This window comes from Trifolium pratense, linkage group LG2 (assembly GCF_020283565.1).
Source record: "Trifolium pratense cultivar HEN17-A07 linkage group LG2, ARS_RC_1.1, whole genome shotgun sequence".
NCBI classification, from domain to species: domain Eukaryota; kingdom Viridiplantae; phylum Streptophyta; class Magnoliopsida; order Fabales; family Fabaceae; genus Trifolium; species Trifolium pratense.
In genome coordinates, this window is record NC_060060.1 from 54,655,490 (window position 1) to 54,673,952 (window position 18,463).

The following is an 18,463-nucleotide window of genomic DNA, read 5'->3' on the forward strand; positions in this document are numbered from 1 at the left end:
GTCACCATCAACTAGTCTCAAAACTTGAACAATAGGCTTGTACACCTTCAATATGTCTTTGGCTTTACTCCAAAACTCCTTGCTCAAAACAATTTTCCTTGCTTCATATCCTGGCCCATTCTTCTCTTTGCCATATTTTGTTTTTCTAAACTCTTCCGAATGAAACATGTTTTCCAGACCTTCCTTCTGATTCACAATTGATTGAAGTTGTAGAAATTGTGTTGCAAATCGGGTTACACTAGGACGAACAATCTCTCTACCTCCATTATATTTTTTCATGAGACTCACAATATACGTATGGTTGTAGATGAATGTTGTCACCAACTTTGCTTCACTTAATAACTTTTGTATTTTTTTTTTCTTCCCTATATCCTCTTTTCCATTAGTTTATGACTGTCTGCTTTTAGTGCAGCTTCATTGTCTATAACCACCTGAACAACACATTCTTCGCCAATTTCGTCCACAACTTTATCCAATAATTGAAAGTAGTAATCTGTGTTTCTACTATCAACATCGGAAGCATCAACTGATTTCCAAAACACTGTTCCTTTTTCACAGTACACTAAAAAATTCATAATATGAGAATGGTTGATACCGTCTGTCCAACCATCACACATTATTGTTGCCCCTTTTTGTTTCCAAGTTTTTTTCATACCAGTTATTCATTGCTTCATTTCTTCATATTCAGCCTCTAAATACACATTTGAGATTTCATAAGGAGTTGGAAATTTAGTTTTTCCCACCTCAGAGGCTATATAAATCAAATTATGCAACCAGAGAGAATTAGATAAATTCATAGGCAAACACTCATAAATTATAAATTTGCTTACGGCCGCTCCAAGCTTCTTCCTCCATGAGTTTAGCATGCCCTTATTTACTTTAGGTTGTTTCATGCTTTTGGTCCTCACAAGATCAACGTTGGTAGACCTCAAAGAAAAAGTTAGATCTTCTGGTCTTTCACCTCCGCTAACACTTGCACGAGAAATTCCACCTTGGTCATAAACATTTTTATATCCTCCTGTTTCATGTCTGAATTTTTGCCTATTTTCTCATTCATGATGTGATCTGAGACTCTCTTGTGTAGCAAACCTTAATTGATCATCACTAGAATGATCCACATTATCTACTTCAACAACATCCCCCCCCTAAATGTTCTTCAAATTCTTCTTTCCTTCTTTTAGAATCGTTTCTCTCCGCTTTTGCATCAACTAGAAGTTTCATCATACTTTCCCTAACTATTCTGTTCACTCTAGGACAAGGTTTGACCTGTCCTGGCATATGTGCTATATGTTGCTTCAATCTCGTAATGCCACCTCCTATTATTTCTCTACGAAGTTCACAACAAACATTGTTTCTATGTCCAGGTATCAGTGTTCCAAAGTGCCATCCAATATCATCACTTGGAGCACCCTCTAATCTTTATGTAGGAAATGCTTCTCTTGGTGGCATTGTGTATATTTAATTGTACCTATTAAATTAAATATAATAATAAATAAATGTCAATCAATAACATAAACTAACTAATAATTATCTACGAATTAAAAATATAAACTAACACAATTTTTTTTTTTTACAGCTAACACAATAATTTTTTTTACACCAACGATGTATCAAAATTAATTTCATTTATCTAAATAGTAAATAAAAAAAGTTAACATAAATATCACTTACTATATAAAAAATAAATTGCCTCAAAAAAAATATAAAAATTAGAAAGAAATAAAAAAAAATCAAATAAACAAGGATTGATCCAATGAAAAGGTTGTTTAACCACGATCTAAAAACAAGGATTGTAGATACAAATAAAAAAATTTTGACAAAAAACAAAATCTATTATAAAATTACTAAAAAAAATAGCCCACTACCAATTTTTACTCTGTTGGAACAAAATTGATTTAAAAATGATTGCCCCTAAATCTTTTTAAGGTTTTGATGATAACAAAGTATTAATAAACAATTGGAAGGACTAAAAATTTAATTTAAGTGTGCAGATATTAGCTTCAGGTAAGCTCTGAATAAAGCTCAGAAGATATGTATTCAGAAGTTCACAAGCGCTCAGAAGATGTTGAACTTCAGAGGTTACAACCTTCAGATGATGAAGTCGTCAGAACTTCTTAAGGTCTAAGCTTCATCAAACTCTGAAGATCTTCTTGAAGTTTGTAAAGATTCTCTTTTGCAAGTCAACTCTTCTACCAATGAAGAAAAGGACCTTTCAAGCTTGATCAGAACAGCTACTCTCATTTTGTCTGTCCACTCTTGAGAACGTGGGACATCAGACTTGTTAGCTGAATAAGGAAAGTCTTCTCTGCACATGGTCAAAGTGTCTGAAACTCTTACTCAGTTTTAGAAACAACCAACTGCATCAAGACAAGCTGCTTGAAGACAAAAGGTTATCTACTTCAACGGTCATCTCTGCAACGACTCTTTTCTGGTTATATATATACTAGAAGAATCAGTTGCAAAATTATCAAGGATTACACACGCGCTCGAACAAACTCTGAATTTTGTATACAAGCTCTGAACCTCTGAACTAGTGTTTTTGCACTCTTAGTCCAAATACTTTGTATTCATTGTATTTGCTCTTTAAGGTTCTCTTAAGAGCAGTTGTATACTTTCAACTACTTTATTATCTCTGGTACTTGAGAAAACTTAAGCTTGTGTGCTTAAGTGAGAAGTCTTAAGCTTGTGTGCTTGAGCATTGTTGTGAAGTCTCTTGCTTGTGTGCTTGAGCATTTGTAATCTTGTGTGATTATAGTGAAATCCCTTGGAAGTGCAAGGGGACTGGACTACTCTCGTTTTGTGAGAGGAACCAGTATAAATTGCTTGTGTGCTTTCTCTCTCTCTTATCTTATTATTATTTGTGTTACTTATCCGCTGCTAACTTAGTTAAGTTAAGAACTTTGAAAAGGTTTTTAACTTGGCTAAAACACAATTCAACCCCCCCTTCTTGTGTTTTCACACCTTCAATTGGTATCTAGAGCACTGGTCTGTTACTTTCACCTAACAGTGAGACAGTAAAGATCTTGTGAGAACACTATGTCTGGAGGAGACGATAGTAGCACTAGAACAACCGGTGAAGCCGGTGATGCTAGTGGTGCTGGTGGTGGTCCTAGAAATGCTTTTGGTTTTGACTACTTAAGTAATGAATCACATGAACATAGTGGCAATAGAAAAGCCCCTATATTCAATTGTGATGCATCATTATTTGAGTGGTGGAAGGAAAGACTGTATAGCAATATTACTGCTATTGATGATGAGTTGTGGGATTTAGTTGAGCTTGGAGTAACTTTTGAAAACTTAAATGAACATGGAAGATTGTCCATTGAGCACAGAAAGTTACTCTCACAGCTAACTTAAAAATCTACACTAAGCATCATAGAGTAAAGGACATTGTTGTTGGTGCTATAAGACATGAAGATTATGTCAGAATAGAAAACAAGTCCACTGCTAAATCTATCTTTGACTCTATGTGTGCTACCTATGATGGTAATGAAAAGGTTCAAGAGGCTAAGGCTAGTCTCTTGATAAGGCAATATGAACTATTCACTATGCAACAAGATGAAAGCATTGAGACTATGTTTACAAGGTTTCAAATCCTTGTATCTGGTTTTAAAGCTCTTAAGAGAAGTTATTCCACCTATGACCATGTTCAGAAGATTCTGAGGAGTCTTCCTATTGCTTGGAGACCTAAGGTCACTGCAATAGAAGAAGCTCAAAATCTTAATACTTTGAGTCTTGAGGCTCTGATAAGCAATCTCAGAAGCCATGAGATGGTTCTGAATGCTGATTCAGAAGCTAAGAAGAAGTCCAAGTCTGTGGCTTTACAGTCAACTAGGACTCCTTCTAAAGCTCTTAAGACTCAGCTTCTTGACATTGAAGAGGAATCTTCTGCAGATGGTCAAGAGGAGGAAATGGGTGAAGATGAGTTTGCTTTATTCACCAAGTTTCAGCAATGGAACATGTTTAACAAAAGAAACTTCAGAGGAAACAGCTCCAGAAACTTTGTCAGCAAAAAGGATGATCAGAAGAACTGCTTCAACTGTAAGAAGCCAGGACACTTTATTGCTGACTGTCCAGAAATGTCTGCCAAAGACAAAAGCAAAAGATATAGCTCAAAGAAGCAACAATTTAAGAGCAAATTGAAAAAGAGTCTGATGGCTACTTTTGAAGAGCTATCATCTGAGGAAGAAGTTAAGGAAGAGGAAGAGGCAAATCTAGCCCTAATGGCTTCAACTGACTCAGATGCAGACTCAGAGGATGAATCAGAATCAGATTCAGAAGTTACAGATGAGGTATTTTCTGACTGTTCTAAATCTCAACTTATAACTGCACTTAACAAGGTCATTGAGAAACATCTCAGAGTGTTAAGTAAACAAAAAGCTTTACAAGAAAAGCTTAACACTCTGACTGAACAGACAGATCATTTTCAAGGTCTATATCAAGAAACTCTGAATAGAGTGAATGATTTTGAAAAAGGTTGTGCTGTGTGTCAGAAACCTATTGATGAGCAGGAAATAGCTCTTCAACAGTTTGTGCATCTCAACCTTGGGAAGAGCAAAGCTGCAAATAGAATTTATAATGTTTTGAGACATAGAGGAGAAGGACTTGGCTATGAATATGGTAGAACATATTCAAAGCTAAAGACCTTTGCCAAAAAGGTTGGAAAATCTTGGGTTTATTATGTTGTTCCACCAAGTGAAGAGGGAAAGAAATCTGGTACTCTAGAAAGTGAGGATGATGATCTGAGGGAATTAGAAGCTGACAGCTCAGAGGAACCAAGTTCTTCAGGATCTGGAAAGAAAAGTTCAGAAGATAGAAGTTATTCAGAACCTGAGAATATTAGTTCAGATGTTCTGAAAACTTCAAAATCTGAGACTTCAAATTCTGGAACCAAAGGAACTTCAGTACCTGAGGCAAGTCAATCTAAAGACTCAGAAGTTTTTAAAAGAAAAAATTCAAACTCCAAACCTCAGATGCAATATAGGACTCAGATTATTTATGATTCTAGAGTCAGTAGATATAACCAATCAGAACAAAGGATTGGTGATAAATACAAACCCTGGAATCATAAACAATCCAAATCCTGGAATAATAACAAATCTCAAACAAAGAAAAAGTTTCAAAAAGGTTATTATTCCAAACCAAGATCTTTCTCTAACACTCAACAACATAGTAAGCATTTGTGGACTAACAAGCGTGGACCCAGAAGATGGGTACCAAAAGCTGAAATTATGTACCATTCAGATTTACCAACTAGGAAAGGATATGTCCTACCTAGAGCATGGAAACAAGTCCAATGCAAAGGAAGAAGGGCTTATGTCCTAGATAAATGGCTGACAGGTTCTCAAGTTAACAATCAGAACTTGAGAAGTGAAGAGGAAGAATACTGGGATGACTTTATCATTAACTGTGATGAAGAATTCTACCGCAATGATTAAAGTTGTTTCTCATACAGCCTACCACTCAAGGATGTATCATGAATCATTCATGGTACCTGGATAGTGGATGTTCAAGGCATATGACTGGTGACAAACAACTATTTTCTAAGTTGACTCTGAAAGAGGGAGGCTCTGTTGGCTTTGGAGGCAATCAAAAGGGAAAAATAATAGGTACAGGTACAGTAGGTAATTCTTCCCTTTCTATTAATGATGTTTGGTTAGTTGATGGACTCAAACATAACCTATTGAGCATAAGTCAATTTTGCGACAATGGTTATGTAGTTGTCTTTAATAAGGAATCATGTACTGTAACTAAACAATCTGATAACTCCATTGTATTCAAAGGTCTGAGAAAGAACAATGTTTATAAAATAAATCTTTCTGATTTGAATGAACAAAAAGTTGTGTGTCTTCTGACCTTGAGTGAAGAAAAATGGATCTGGCATAAGAGGTTAGGCCATGCTAACTGGAGGTTAATCTCTAAGCTTAGCAAGCTTGACCTTGTCAGAGGTTTACCAAAAATTAAATATCACTCAAACACACTTTGTGGTTCTTGTCAAAAAGGAAAGATTACAAAATCATCTTTTAAACCTAAAAACATTGTTTCTACCTCAAGACCATTGGAACTTCTTCACATTGATTTGTTTGGGCCAGTTAACACTGCCTCTATCAATGGAAAGAAGTATGGATTAGTAATTGTTGATGATTACAGTAGATGGACTTGGGTAAAATTCCTAAGAACAAAAGATGAAGCTTATGATGAGTTTAGCATCTTCTGCAAACAAATTCAAAATGAAAAAGGCTACACTATTTTAAAAGTTAGAAGTGATCATGGTGGAGAATTTGAAAATGAACCTTTTGAAAATTTCTGTGAAAAATATGGCATTCTGCATGAATTCTCTTCTCCTAGAACTCCTCAACAAAATGGGGTTGTAGAAAGGAAGAATAGAACCCTGCAAGAAATGGCCAGAACCATGATGCATGAAACTAATGTAGCAAAGTTTTTATGGGCAGAAGCTGTAAACACAGCATGTTATGTTCAAAATAGAATCTATATCAGATCTAAGTTGAACAAAACTGCTTATGAATTGTTCAAAGGAAGAAAACCTGACATTTCTTATTTTCATCAGTTTGGATGTACTTGTTACATTTTAAACAACAAAGTCCATCTAAAGAAATTTGATGCTAGAGGTTATAAGGGTATCTTTATAGGATACTCTGAACGCTCAAAAGCATACAGACTGTATATTTCAGAAACACACACTGTGGAAGAAACTATGCATGTCAAGTTTGATGACAAAGAGCCTGACCAAGTGTCAGAGCTTGTGGAAGGTTTGTCTAGATTTCAGGTATCAGAGGATCAGTATTCAGATATTCCAAACTACTCAGAACATCCATTCTCTGAAGAACCTCTGAACATGACAGTTCCTACAGACTCTGAACATCAAAGAAATGAAGCAGCTACTGAACCTGTTGTTGATGAGTCTGAAGATGATGAACCCCCTAGAAACACCTTCAAATACAAATCATCACATCCAGAGGAACTGATCTTAGGCAACAAAGATAGTCCAAGAAAGACAAGATCTCAACTGAGAAATGAAGAATATTTAGTTGGTCTTATTTCAATGATGGAACCTTCAAAGGTTGATGAAGCTCTGAAAGACGATGCTTGGATTGTAGCAATGCAAGAAGAGCTGAATCAATTTCAAAGGAATGATATATGGACTCTAGTGCCCAAACCTTCACACAAGAACATTATTGGAACAAAATGGTTATTCAGAAACAAGCTGAATGAACAAGGTGAAGTGGTAAGAAACAAGGCTAGATTGGTTGCACAAGGTTATAGTCAGCAAGAGGGGATTGACTATACTGAAACCTTTGCACCAGTTGCTAGACTTGAGGCTATCAGGTTACTTCTATCTTATGCTGTTAATCATGGAATAACTTTGTATCAAATGGATGTTAAAAGTGCCTTCTTAAATGGTTTTATTTCTGAAGAAGTGTATGTTAAGCAACCTCCTGGTTTTGAAGATGTCTCAAACCCAGAACATGTTTTCAGATTGAAGAAATCACTGTATGGTCTGAAACAAGCTCCAAGAGCTTGGTATGATAGACTCAGTAATTTCCTTCTTGAAAAGGGTTTTGAGAAAGGCAAGGTTGACTGCACACTCTTTAGAAAAACAACCAAAGAAGATATTTTGATCATTCAAATTTATGTTGATGATATTATTTTTTGTTCAACTAATGCTTCCTTGTGCAAGAATTTCTCTAAGATAATGCAGGATGAATTTGAAATGAGCATGATGGGAGAATTGAAGTTCTTTCTTGGAATTCAAATTAATCAGAAGAAGGAAGGAACTTATGTTCATCAATCAAAATATACCAAAGAACTTCTGAAGAAGTTCAACTTAGATGATTGCAAAATAATGAACACTCTCATGCATTCAACTACCAACATGAGCAAGACAGAAGATGAAGGAAAAGTAGACCAAAAGGTCTACAGAGGTATGATTGGTTCCTTACTCTATCTGACAGCCTCTAGGCCAGATATTTTATTCAGTGTTTGCTTATGTGCAAGATTCCAGTCAGATCCTAGAGAATCTCATCTTACTGCTGTAAAGAGAATCTTTAGGTATCTGAAAGGAACAACTAATCTTGGACTTCTCTATAAGAAATCCAATGATTATGTGCTAAATGGATTTTGTGATGCTGACTATGCTGGAGATAAAATTGAAAGAAAATCCACAAGTGGCAATTGTCAATTTGTTGGTGAAAACCTTATCTCCTGGGCTAGTAAGAGACAAACTACTATAGCTTTGTCTACAGCAGAAGCAGAATACATTTCAGCAGCTAAGTGTTGCATACAACTACTCTGGTTAAAATATCAGCTAGAAGATTATCAGGTAAGCAGTCACAATATTCCTTTATATTGTGATAACACTGCAGCCATTCATTTATCTAAAAACCCTATCCTACACTCTAGAGCCAAACATATTGAAATTAAACACCATTTTATCAGAGATTATGTTCAGAGAGGCATTATAGATATTAAGTTTGTTGATACTGAAAATCAATGGGCTGACATATTTACTAAAGCCCTACCTGTTGAAAGATTTGATTTTATAAAGAAACATCTGAACATGTTTTCAATCTCTGAATGAAAAATTTTATTTGGCAATTAAAGTGTAAGAAGTTATGTATGTCAGAACTTATGGTTCAGATCATCTGAAACACAAGCTCTGAAATACTTAACTCTGATAGATCTTTTTAAAACTCAGAGGCTCTGAACTATTTAAGTGGAAAACGTTTAGTATTCGCTGCTGAACAGTTGTCCATTAAAATAGCAGTTACCAAGTAAACTTCTGCACGTGGTCTACGTGTGTCAGGTAGTGGGTGGTTAATGATGACTTTTAGTATTCAAATTTTTGTCAATAAGCGTAACTTCCCAAATTTGCCATTTTTGTGTTAACTGTACGCATTTAAATAAACTTACACAATACACTTGCACACTTTTCACTTTCACAACCTACACTTTCTTTTCTCTCTAAACCTCCAACAAAAATCTTCTTTCTCTCTCATTAGTTCCTACCCTTACCTAAACTTCATCATGGCTGGTTCTTCTTCAACTTCAACAACCAAGATCCCTCCGTTCATGTTCAAACATCTTCAGATTGTTGGGAACGAGATGGAATTCCCAGAATCTCAACTAACGTTACTCCCTGAGAAGATGGTCGACTTTGATAGTCTGAAGGCAAATGGGTTTGATGTGAAGCCGTATTTCGCTGCTCAGGGTTGGGATAAGTATTTCGACATGTTAAATGGTCCTATCTACCCAGATCTTTTGAAGAAATTCTGGATGAAAGCAAGAGTTTTTACTAAGTACGAAGCTAAGCTAGAAGAACGTGCTGCAATTGAAAGAGATCCTAGTCTGAAGGGAAAAACTAGGAAGGAGATGGGTTTATTGGAGTTCACTGGTACACAGATTAGGTCTAACATCTGTGGTATCAATCTTACTTTCTCTCCAATCCACTTTAATGCCTTGCTTGGTTTGGATAACTCTGGGTTGGTGCTAGATGACTTTGAGAAGGATACAAGATTTAGAGAAGAACTTCTGCATAGGATGTGCATTGATATGAAGCTGAAGGGTAAAGTTAAAGGTCTGACAGAAGAATGTAGGGTTCTATTCAAGATTATTTTATCAACTATCAGTCCAAGAGTTGGTGGTACTGATACTATCTCCTGGCCCCATCGCCATCTGATATATTTTCTTCTGACTGAAAGAAAAGTCAATCTGGGTAAATATTTCTTTGAGAGGATCTGTGAAGCCATCTTCTTAAGCAAGTCTCAGAGGAAAACAACCATTGTTTATCCTAGACTACTTTCAGATCTTCTCTTCCAAGGTCACATCATTCAGAACTTGAAGAAGTTCTATCCAGAACTTGTGACTCAGAAGTTCTCTCCAGAAGTTCTGAATGCAAGTTTTCTGACAAAGATGCATCTCATTAACACCAAGCCGGTTCCACCTAAACAAGAGTTTGAAGTACGTCTTGAAGACCGTCTGTATGTGAATGGTTATCCTATTATTTCTGAACTGGATGCTGAAGAAGTTATTCAAGATTATCTGAAGGTTCTTCAAGATGAAGGTTTTACTGTTGATAGGAGTATGGTTCCAAAGGCTCCAGTAAACATGTATAAACCTAAGAGGAAACCCAAAAGGAAAGCTGATGCTCAAGAGGATCAAGTTAAGCCAGATCTTCTAGCTCAAAAGAAAGTTAAGGTTGAGCAATCTACGGCTGAACAAAGGACTAAGAAGAAACATGACGATGCTGCTGACAAGGTTGCTGAAGCATCATCTAAAAGGCCAATTATTATTGATGAGGAGGAAAGCTCATCAGAAGAGACTCAATCAGATGATGAGACTGAGTCTGATGAAGAAACTCTTGATGCCAGGCTGTGTAAGAAACAAGTTTCTGATCCCAAAGGTAAGACTCCTAAGTATACCTTTAATGAAGTTGAAATTGGAATAGGTTTTACCAAACCTCTTAGAACTATCCATCCCAAACCTATCAATATTTCACCTTCTGATAACCCCCTATCTGAACTAGAAAAACACCTTAGCCCTGACCCATTAAATAACCATCCTTTTACTCATGAAACCAATAAACCTTCATCACCTCCTAAACCAAAATCACCTCAACCACAAAAAGAATCACCTGACATTCCATCATCTGAACCTCAACCAGATATTCCTACTACTGAACAAACCTCTCCCACCAAACAACCTTCTCCTAGCAAAACTGCTGAACCATCCTCTGAAACAAGATCTCCTGAATCAACCTCTGAACCAAAATCTCCTGAACCAACCTCTGAACCAAAATCTCCTGAACCTACTTCTGAACCTAACCCTAACTCAAGTGCTGAATATGTTTCTCCTGAACGTATTCACACTTGTGCTCCAAGACCTTCAGAAGCAGATGTTGTTATCATTGACAACCCTGCTCCTGAATCACCAAAACATTCAAACCCTCCCTATATCTCACCCTCACCTTCTGACTTATTTGGTAATCTCTCCAATCAGCTTTATGATGATCTACTTAGGTTGTCAAATATTAAGAACAAGTTCTTGGTTTGTCCCTCTGATGTGGATATGGAGGTATCACTTCTCAAGGCCAAAATCGGTAATGCTGTGGATGCAGTTGCTGAGGATATAAAGTCTGTTATTGGTAAACGGGATATGGAGGTTGTTCATCTGATGAAGGAAGGTTTAGCACGGGCTGGTTTGAAAAGGTTAACTATGTATAGTCATGAAGAAAATGAGCGTGCTAAGTTTGCTTCTGTGTCTGCTGCTGTGATGCGTCTGAATGCTTTCAAGGACTGTTGGATAGATTCCAAACTGTTTAAGAGTCTCGAAGATCAGAGGATTGAAACTGAACGCTTGGCTAAAGCTGCTGCGAGGCTTGCTCAACAAGCTGATGAGCTGCATCAAGAGGATGCTCCAGATGCTGATGTTCTCATGATTGATTATCAAGAGGATGGTGAACCCTCCTCTGATAAAGGCAAAGCTCCTATGGTTACAGATCAGCTAAGGATTCTTCAGGAAGCTTTGAGGCAACAACAGGAAGGTCTTGAGAGGCAAAGATCAGATCATCTGAATCTAGAGTCCAAGGTGGATAAGCTAGATTCTAAAGTGGACTCCTTGAACGACAAATTTGACATCCTCTTAGCCTTTCTTCAGAAACCCTAGGATTCTCAGCACATCTATGTTATTTATGTTTTTTATTTATCTTCTGAACAATTTTTTTTCTGTTTCTTTGGATTTTACTTGGATATTTGGTTCGTTATTTCATATTTTTGTGTGATTATGTTTTGATTTTATTATCTTTTCATAATTTTGTTTGTGGATTGTTACACCTTCTTACTAGATAGAAACACAAGAACAAGAAATTTCTAAAGAAATTTTTTTTATTAACTGCATATGCTTGAATACATTGGCAAGAGAAAAATAAAAAGACGACATAATCCTAGTCAGATGGATAGTACTCAGAAGAAATCTCAGATTTCTCCTCAGCATCATCTGATGATATCTCTATAGGATCTGGGTTCTGCTCTTCTTCTTCTTCTTCTTGTTCCTCTTCAGGAACATACCCAGCCAAGAATTCAGCATAGTCAGCGTCAATTTCATCTTCTTCAGTCTCAGAGTCTGACAAGATGATAATGATTTCAGCTTCTTGTGGTTTCTTATTGTCTTCTTTATCTTTTTCTTCTCTTTCTCGTTCTTCCTCCTTTCTTTTGCGGAACTCAGCGATACGAGCACTAAACCTTTTCATTCTTCTTGATTCTTCTTGATATATTTGTTTATATTTTGTTGTGAAGAATGTTTGTCAACAAAGTTCTCTTTTATAGTCTTTTTGGCGCTTTGGTTTTCGTTTTTGAAATAAATTCACCTTTGTAACAACCAATTTCCTTCTTTGACTGTCTTGGTTATCTAAATTTTTTTTCTTGCTTTTTGATAATGACAAAAGGGGGAGTAGTTACGCATTAATTGATAAGTTGATAAGTTTCAAAAAGCTGAAACCACTTTTGTTTGTTAAGTTATTAAAAGTTATCTTTTAGTTGTTTTACGTATTTCAATGCGGAGATTAAGTAATTTAAAACTGAAAATAAATTTCATAAGTAAGGATAAGTTAAAAGTGCAATTTTAACTTAGCCTTATGAGACTCAGGGGGAGAGCTTGCAAACCTCTCGCTCTGAAGAAAGATATGAAATTTGTTTTACTCTAAACTACTTAAATCTTATACTAAATTAAAATATCATGGATAAAACTTAAAGCTTAGGCTTTATGGAGTATCAATCTTAGGGGGAGCTTGCAAACCTCATAAACCTAAGAGAAACATGATAAGTTAATTTAACAACAATTGTCAATTAATACTTATGTTTGTCATCATCAAAAAGGGGGTGATTGTTGGAACAAAATTGATTTAAAAATGATTGCCCCTAAATCTATTAAGGTTTTGATGATAACAAAGTATTAATAAACAATTGGAAGGACTAAAAATTTAATTTAAGTGTGCAGATATTAGCTTCAGGTAAGCTCTGAATAAAGCTCAGAAGATATGTATTCAGAAGTTCACAAGCGCTCAGAAGATGTTGAACTTCAGAGGTTACAACCTTCAGATGATGAAGTCGTCAGAACTTCTTAAGGTCTAAGCTTCATCAAACTCTGAAGATCTTCTTGAAGTTTGTAAAGATTCTCTTTTGCAAGTCAACTCTTCTACCAATGAAGAAAAGGACCTTTCAAGCTTGATCAGAACAGCTACTCTCATTTTGTCTGTCCACTCTTGAGAACGTGGGACATCAGACTTGTTAGCTGAATAAGGAAAGTCTTCTCTGCACATGGTCAAAGTGTCTGAAACTCTTACTCAGTTTTAGAAACAACCAACTGCATCAAGACAAGCTGCTTGAAGACAAAAGGTTATCTACTTCAACGGTCATCTCTGCAACGACTCTTTTCTGGTTATATATATACTAGAAGAATCAGTTGCAAAATTATCAAGGATTACACACGCGCTCGAACAAACTCTGAATTTTGTATACAAGCTCTGAACCTCTGAACTAGTGTTTTTGCACTCTTAGTCCAAATACTTTGTATTCATTGTATTTGCTCTTTAAGGTTCTCTTAAGAGCAGTTGTATACTTTCAACTACTTTATTATCTCTGGTACTTGAGAAAACTTAAGCTTGTGTGCTTAAGTGAGAAGTCTTAAGCTTGTGTGCTTGAGCATTGTTGTGAAGTCTCTTGCTTGTGTGCTTGAGCATTTGTAATCTTGTGTGATTATAGTGAAATCCCTTGGAAGTGCAAGGGGACTGGACTACTCTCGTTTTGTGAGAGGAACCAGTATAAATTGCTTGTGTGCTTTCTCTCTCTCTTATCTTATTATTATTTGTGTTACTTATCCGCTGCTAACTTAGTTAAGTTAAGAACTTTGAAAAAGTTTTTAACTTGGCTAAAACACAATTCAACCACCCCTTCTTGTGTTTTCACACCTTCATACTCCACTTCCATTCTTTCCCCCACTACATTTTCGTTTTCCCCCCAATTTTTTGTTCACTTCCATTCTTCCCTCCACCCCCACTAAAATAAAATAATTATAATTATAATTATAATTATAATTAAACACTACTATTTATTATTAAAAATAAATAAACTCATTCTCTCTCTGTTGTTGAATTCTCAGATCTCCGTTCCTCACTCTTCCCTATCTCCCCGGTCTCCGATATTAAAAAACTCTTCCCTATCTCCGTTCTTCACTCTCTCAGAACCACAAATCTCAGATTTTCTCTTCTCTATCTCGTTCCTCACTCTCTCATAACCAACTCAAATCTGCTATTTCTCTCTACAAAGAATTATCTCATTCTCACTCACTCATACAAACACCCAAAGAAACACAAAACCTAGAATTATAAATCAAACTTCCAAATAAAACCCAAAAAGCCAGAAAAGAGGAAAGAACAGAACTTGAATAAGTAGTTAACAATAACAATAACATACCTTGAGAGATATCACATAGCAGATCAGACCGATTGGAAAGAGGAAAGGAAGGGTGGAGACATTGAATCAGAGGAAACAATAAATTGAACTCACTCACTGCAAATGCAACTCTTCACAGAACCAACTCTATGATTTAGAGGAAAAAGAGATTCTAAAACGAAGTGAATGGACGTAAAGGAAAAAAAAGTAAGTTTATTTCAACTCTTCCTAAGATTCTGATTCTCTGTGAAAAGTATTTGCTTTTTGTTTGTTTTTTTTTCTGTTTTCTAAAATTGATTCTTATATTCTCAGATTTTTGTTTTACCTTTTTTCCTTGATTTTGGGCATAAATGATTGTTGCGGTCAATGCGTTCAAAACGACGTTGCGTTGCGGTTGCATTGCAGCATCACGTGTGATTTGAGTTCACACCGCAATTGTGGTCCGATGTGATGCGGTCCGCAATTTAAAACCTTGGTTACAACCTTGAAGGAGGAGAAGTGAAGTTGTTTTTTTAGGCTAAATTGCACTTTTGGTCCCTAAGTTTCACAAACTTATAATTTTGACCTCATAATTTTTAAAATAGCACTTTTGACTCATGTGTTTACACCATTTTGCAAAATGTCAATTTTGACCGGATGTGACCGTCACTTAAATCATGTCAGCTTCTTTTGTTATCTAATAATTAAAAATTAAAAAAAATAAAAAATAAAAAAGGAATTGAAGGAAAATAATAATAACTAGAGTTTGCCTTAAATCTCTTGAGTTAAAATTGTGGGTTCACAGTGTATCACAAACCTTATTTTTTCATCTGGCAGCTCTAGGTAGGAGATATGACACCCCATAACCCCCAACCCAAACTTCCTCTGCGGGCGTGACTCTCTTTGATTCAAGCTATTACGAGTCTCACTTCCAACAATTTGTTCTCTTCCTTTTAAATTCCAAAAACAACTATGTATCGACTTGCCTCTTACATTCTTACCCTCACTCGCCGACTGATGGATGATTGTAAGTCACTGATAGATGATTCCAAAAATAATACGAGACGAAATCAGCTGAGTTCTTTCAATGTAGTACTTGGTCTGTTGGTCGAATTGTCTAAGAGAACAAGCTCCTTAATGAATTTGTTATTTTTTTAATTACTAGGTGGCAAAAGAAGTTGACGTGGCAGCTGACTCATTTAAGGGACATACCACATCGGCGTTAATTTTGTCAAAATTGACCTTTTGTAAAAAGGGATAAACATAGTGTGCCAAAAGTGCTATTTGAAAACTAGGGGGACAAAATTGCAAGTTTGTGAAACTTATCCATTGTTTGGAACAACTATTCTTTGTGGAAAGAAGTTAACACAGATTTCAAGAATCTTTCCACTGTTTGGTTGCCCAATAGGAAAGAAAGTACATTTTTTGCTAGGTCCCACACAAGATTTCATTCCCCGCATTTTAGGAAGAAAGTCACGAAAATGCAAAGGACACCAAGAAAAGACAAATAAAACCTTATACAAACATTTAAATTACGATTTTATAATATTTTTATATTAATTTGTTTTATTGATAAACATTTGGAATAATTTTTTGAAAATTATTTTGGGATTTACATATATTTATTCTATGTATATGTATATTATGTTAAAATTATTTTCATACTTATTCCTAAAAGTTTGTGTTCCTAAATGAACATTTTCCTTTATAAATTGCGGTATTGATGTAATTTGATCAATATAACTCTTTCTTTCCTCTTACTTTCCCCTTACTTTCTCTTCTACCAAACAACTCCAAAATCATCTTACTTTCTACTTATTTTCTTCTCACTTTCTTTCCTTCAACAATCATTCATTTCACTTTCTTTCCTTTTAACTTTCCTTTCTCATCCAAATATACCATTAGGGGGCTAATTTAGCATTTTTTTTATTAAACAAATACTCCCTCCGTCTCAAAATAATTGTCACATTTTACAACTGCACATTTGCCGATGCACAATTTTGATCATTAATATTTTTAGTTGTGTATTACTAAAAATTATGAAAAATTGATATTTTGATAGTACTCATCGAGACAAATCTAACAAGATCTTATACGCTACTATTTATCTTTATACATTAGTAAAAAAATATGGTCAAAGTATTTTGTATGAATAGTGCACATAGTCAAATTGTGACAATTATTTTGAGACGGGGAGTAATGGATTTGTTCAGCTTTAAATCTCAGCCCTTAGATCTAGTTTTGCCACTTGTCATATATCTAACACAAATTGAGCAAAATGATATTGATATCCAGTTTACGCATTAAACAGAACTATTTTGAGCGGAGCGGTGACTGAGACGAAGTAGATAGAACTCGCGAAACGAAAATGCTACAGTTTCCGGCGTTTATGACACAGTGCCAATTATCGACGAGGATAATTCCGACGTCGTTTTTGCTACCGTCTCAGTGGCCCCAGCCTCAAAACGAAGAACTCCTTCTCGCTATGGAGGAATCTGATTTTGAAGAAAAGGTACTCTCTTTCTCTCTACCTAGGTTTTATTCTTTCAAATTCATAATCACGCCTTAATCAATAAACTGTTTGCTAATTTCAGATTAAGGTCAAATTAATCTGAAATTAAATCTCAAGTTATGTGAGAATTATCTTCTCTCTCTTTCTAGCACCATAGATTTATGCATGAATAATCGCAACTTATAAGCAAGGTAGTGAGTCCATATTTATTTATAATATATAGGCAGAGTTGTTAAACAGCGGCCATGGAAGAATGGCTTGACAGTTTTTTGACAACCGCCATATAGTGGTGGTCATTGACACTGAAATTGGTAAGGAGGATCACGGTTCAATCCTCGCAACTGCGACTGAGAGGGGGCTGGAACCACTTATGCACCCCAAAAATAGATTAGGCGGTCCAATGAGCTGGACACTGATGGTGAAAACAAAACAAAAAAAATTGTGGAATGCCCGTCATAGCGGCGACATAAGCCACAATGACATGTTTATATGGCAAATTTTGGTGTTCCACTCAACAACATTGTATAGATGTAAGAGATGAAATGTTCAGATAAAAAAGGATTAAGGAAGCGCGGTCTTTGAATGTCTTGTTTTTTACTACATTGCCTCATTCAACTCTCTCAATTTTGGCTTGAACCCTTGCAGTGCAATGAAATCAGGAAGATGAACAGCAATGCAATCATGATAGGGAAAACCACTAACGAAAATGATAAGGAAGACTTCGACAACGAGGCTGATGATGATGATCCTGACAATGCAGAGGAATCTGAGGGCGAAGAATTTGAGCAAGAAACTGGTTGAAGAATCTGCATGTCAATGCTCACTTATATTTTGTTGGTATGTATTCCTGGATGGTTGGCTGGTTCATATCTTTTTATTGTGTTGTTGTTAGAGATGATCAAGGATGAATTATGTTTATTTCTCACCCTATTCTAAACTTCGAACCCAAAATCTACCTCTAGACTCGAGTCTCGATGATGTACGAGTGTAATTAAGACCGAGTTTGAGTAGGATGTGATCTTGAAGTTCAAACAAAATAAAATAATCAAATTGTTATGTAATTGTGTTCAAAAGAAAAAGTTCATTCAATTAGTGAATTTACCAACCATATATACTAATTTTTCTCTTGCTATTTGAGGTATTTTTTCGTTCTAATTATAATTTTAGGACATTACTATAAGATAAAAAAAATACTGTCATGTTAGTTGTGTTTTCAAATAAATGAAATGTTGCAACAATCCAAAAATTAAAATGCATATTTGCAAAAAGGAGATGGAACTTTAAATAGTCTGTGAAGACTATTTGTTAGAGTAAAATAAACTTACATTAAGTTATATCTATGTATATAAATGATTGAGTGGGTAACCCCAAGGCTATTTGAACTCTCTCTAACTCAATATTTGGTCACAAAACAGACACTAACTCGTCCCTATTCCATAGGATAACTGGGTTAAGTTGTATCTTGAACACCCCTTACTTGATCTTGTACTTGATCAAAACAATAATT

The 18,463-nt window shown here is 35.6% G+C and overlaps 1 protein-coding gene across 1 annotated transcript; it reads left to right on the plus strand.

Annotated features, from left to right (window-relative positions):
- The first annotated feature begins 16,744 nt into the window (after window positions 1–16,744).
- On the plus strand, window positions 16,745–18,074 carry LOC123911431. The gene is made up of 2 exons (XM_045962838.1): window positions 16,745–16,956; window positions 17,602–18,074. Exons 1-2 carry the CDS (start codon window positions 16,813–16,815, stop codon window positions 17,755–17,757), a joined length of 300 nt encoding a protein of 99 aa, XP_045818794.1. The 5' UTR covers window positions 16,745–16,812; the 3' UTR covers window positions 17,758–18,074.
- The last annotated feature ends 389 nt before the right edge of the window (window positions 18,075–18,463 follow it).

What these genes read in the sequence shown, in the direction of transcription:
- LOC123911431 (XM_045962838.1), top strand. Translation starts at nt 16,813, where the DNA reads ATGCTACAGTTTCCGGCGTTTATGACACAGTGCCAATTATCGACGAGG. An exon ending in AATCTGATTTTGAAGAAAAG is followed by an intron (nt 16,957 to 17,601) that starts GTACTCTCTTTC and finishes GAACCCTTGCAG; the next exon opens with TGCAATGAAATCAGGAAGAT.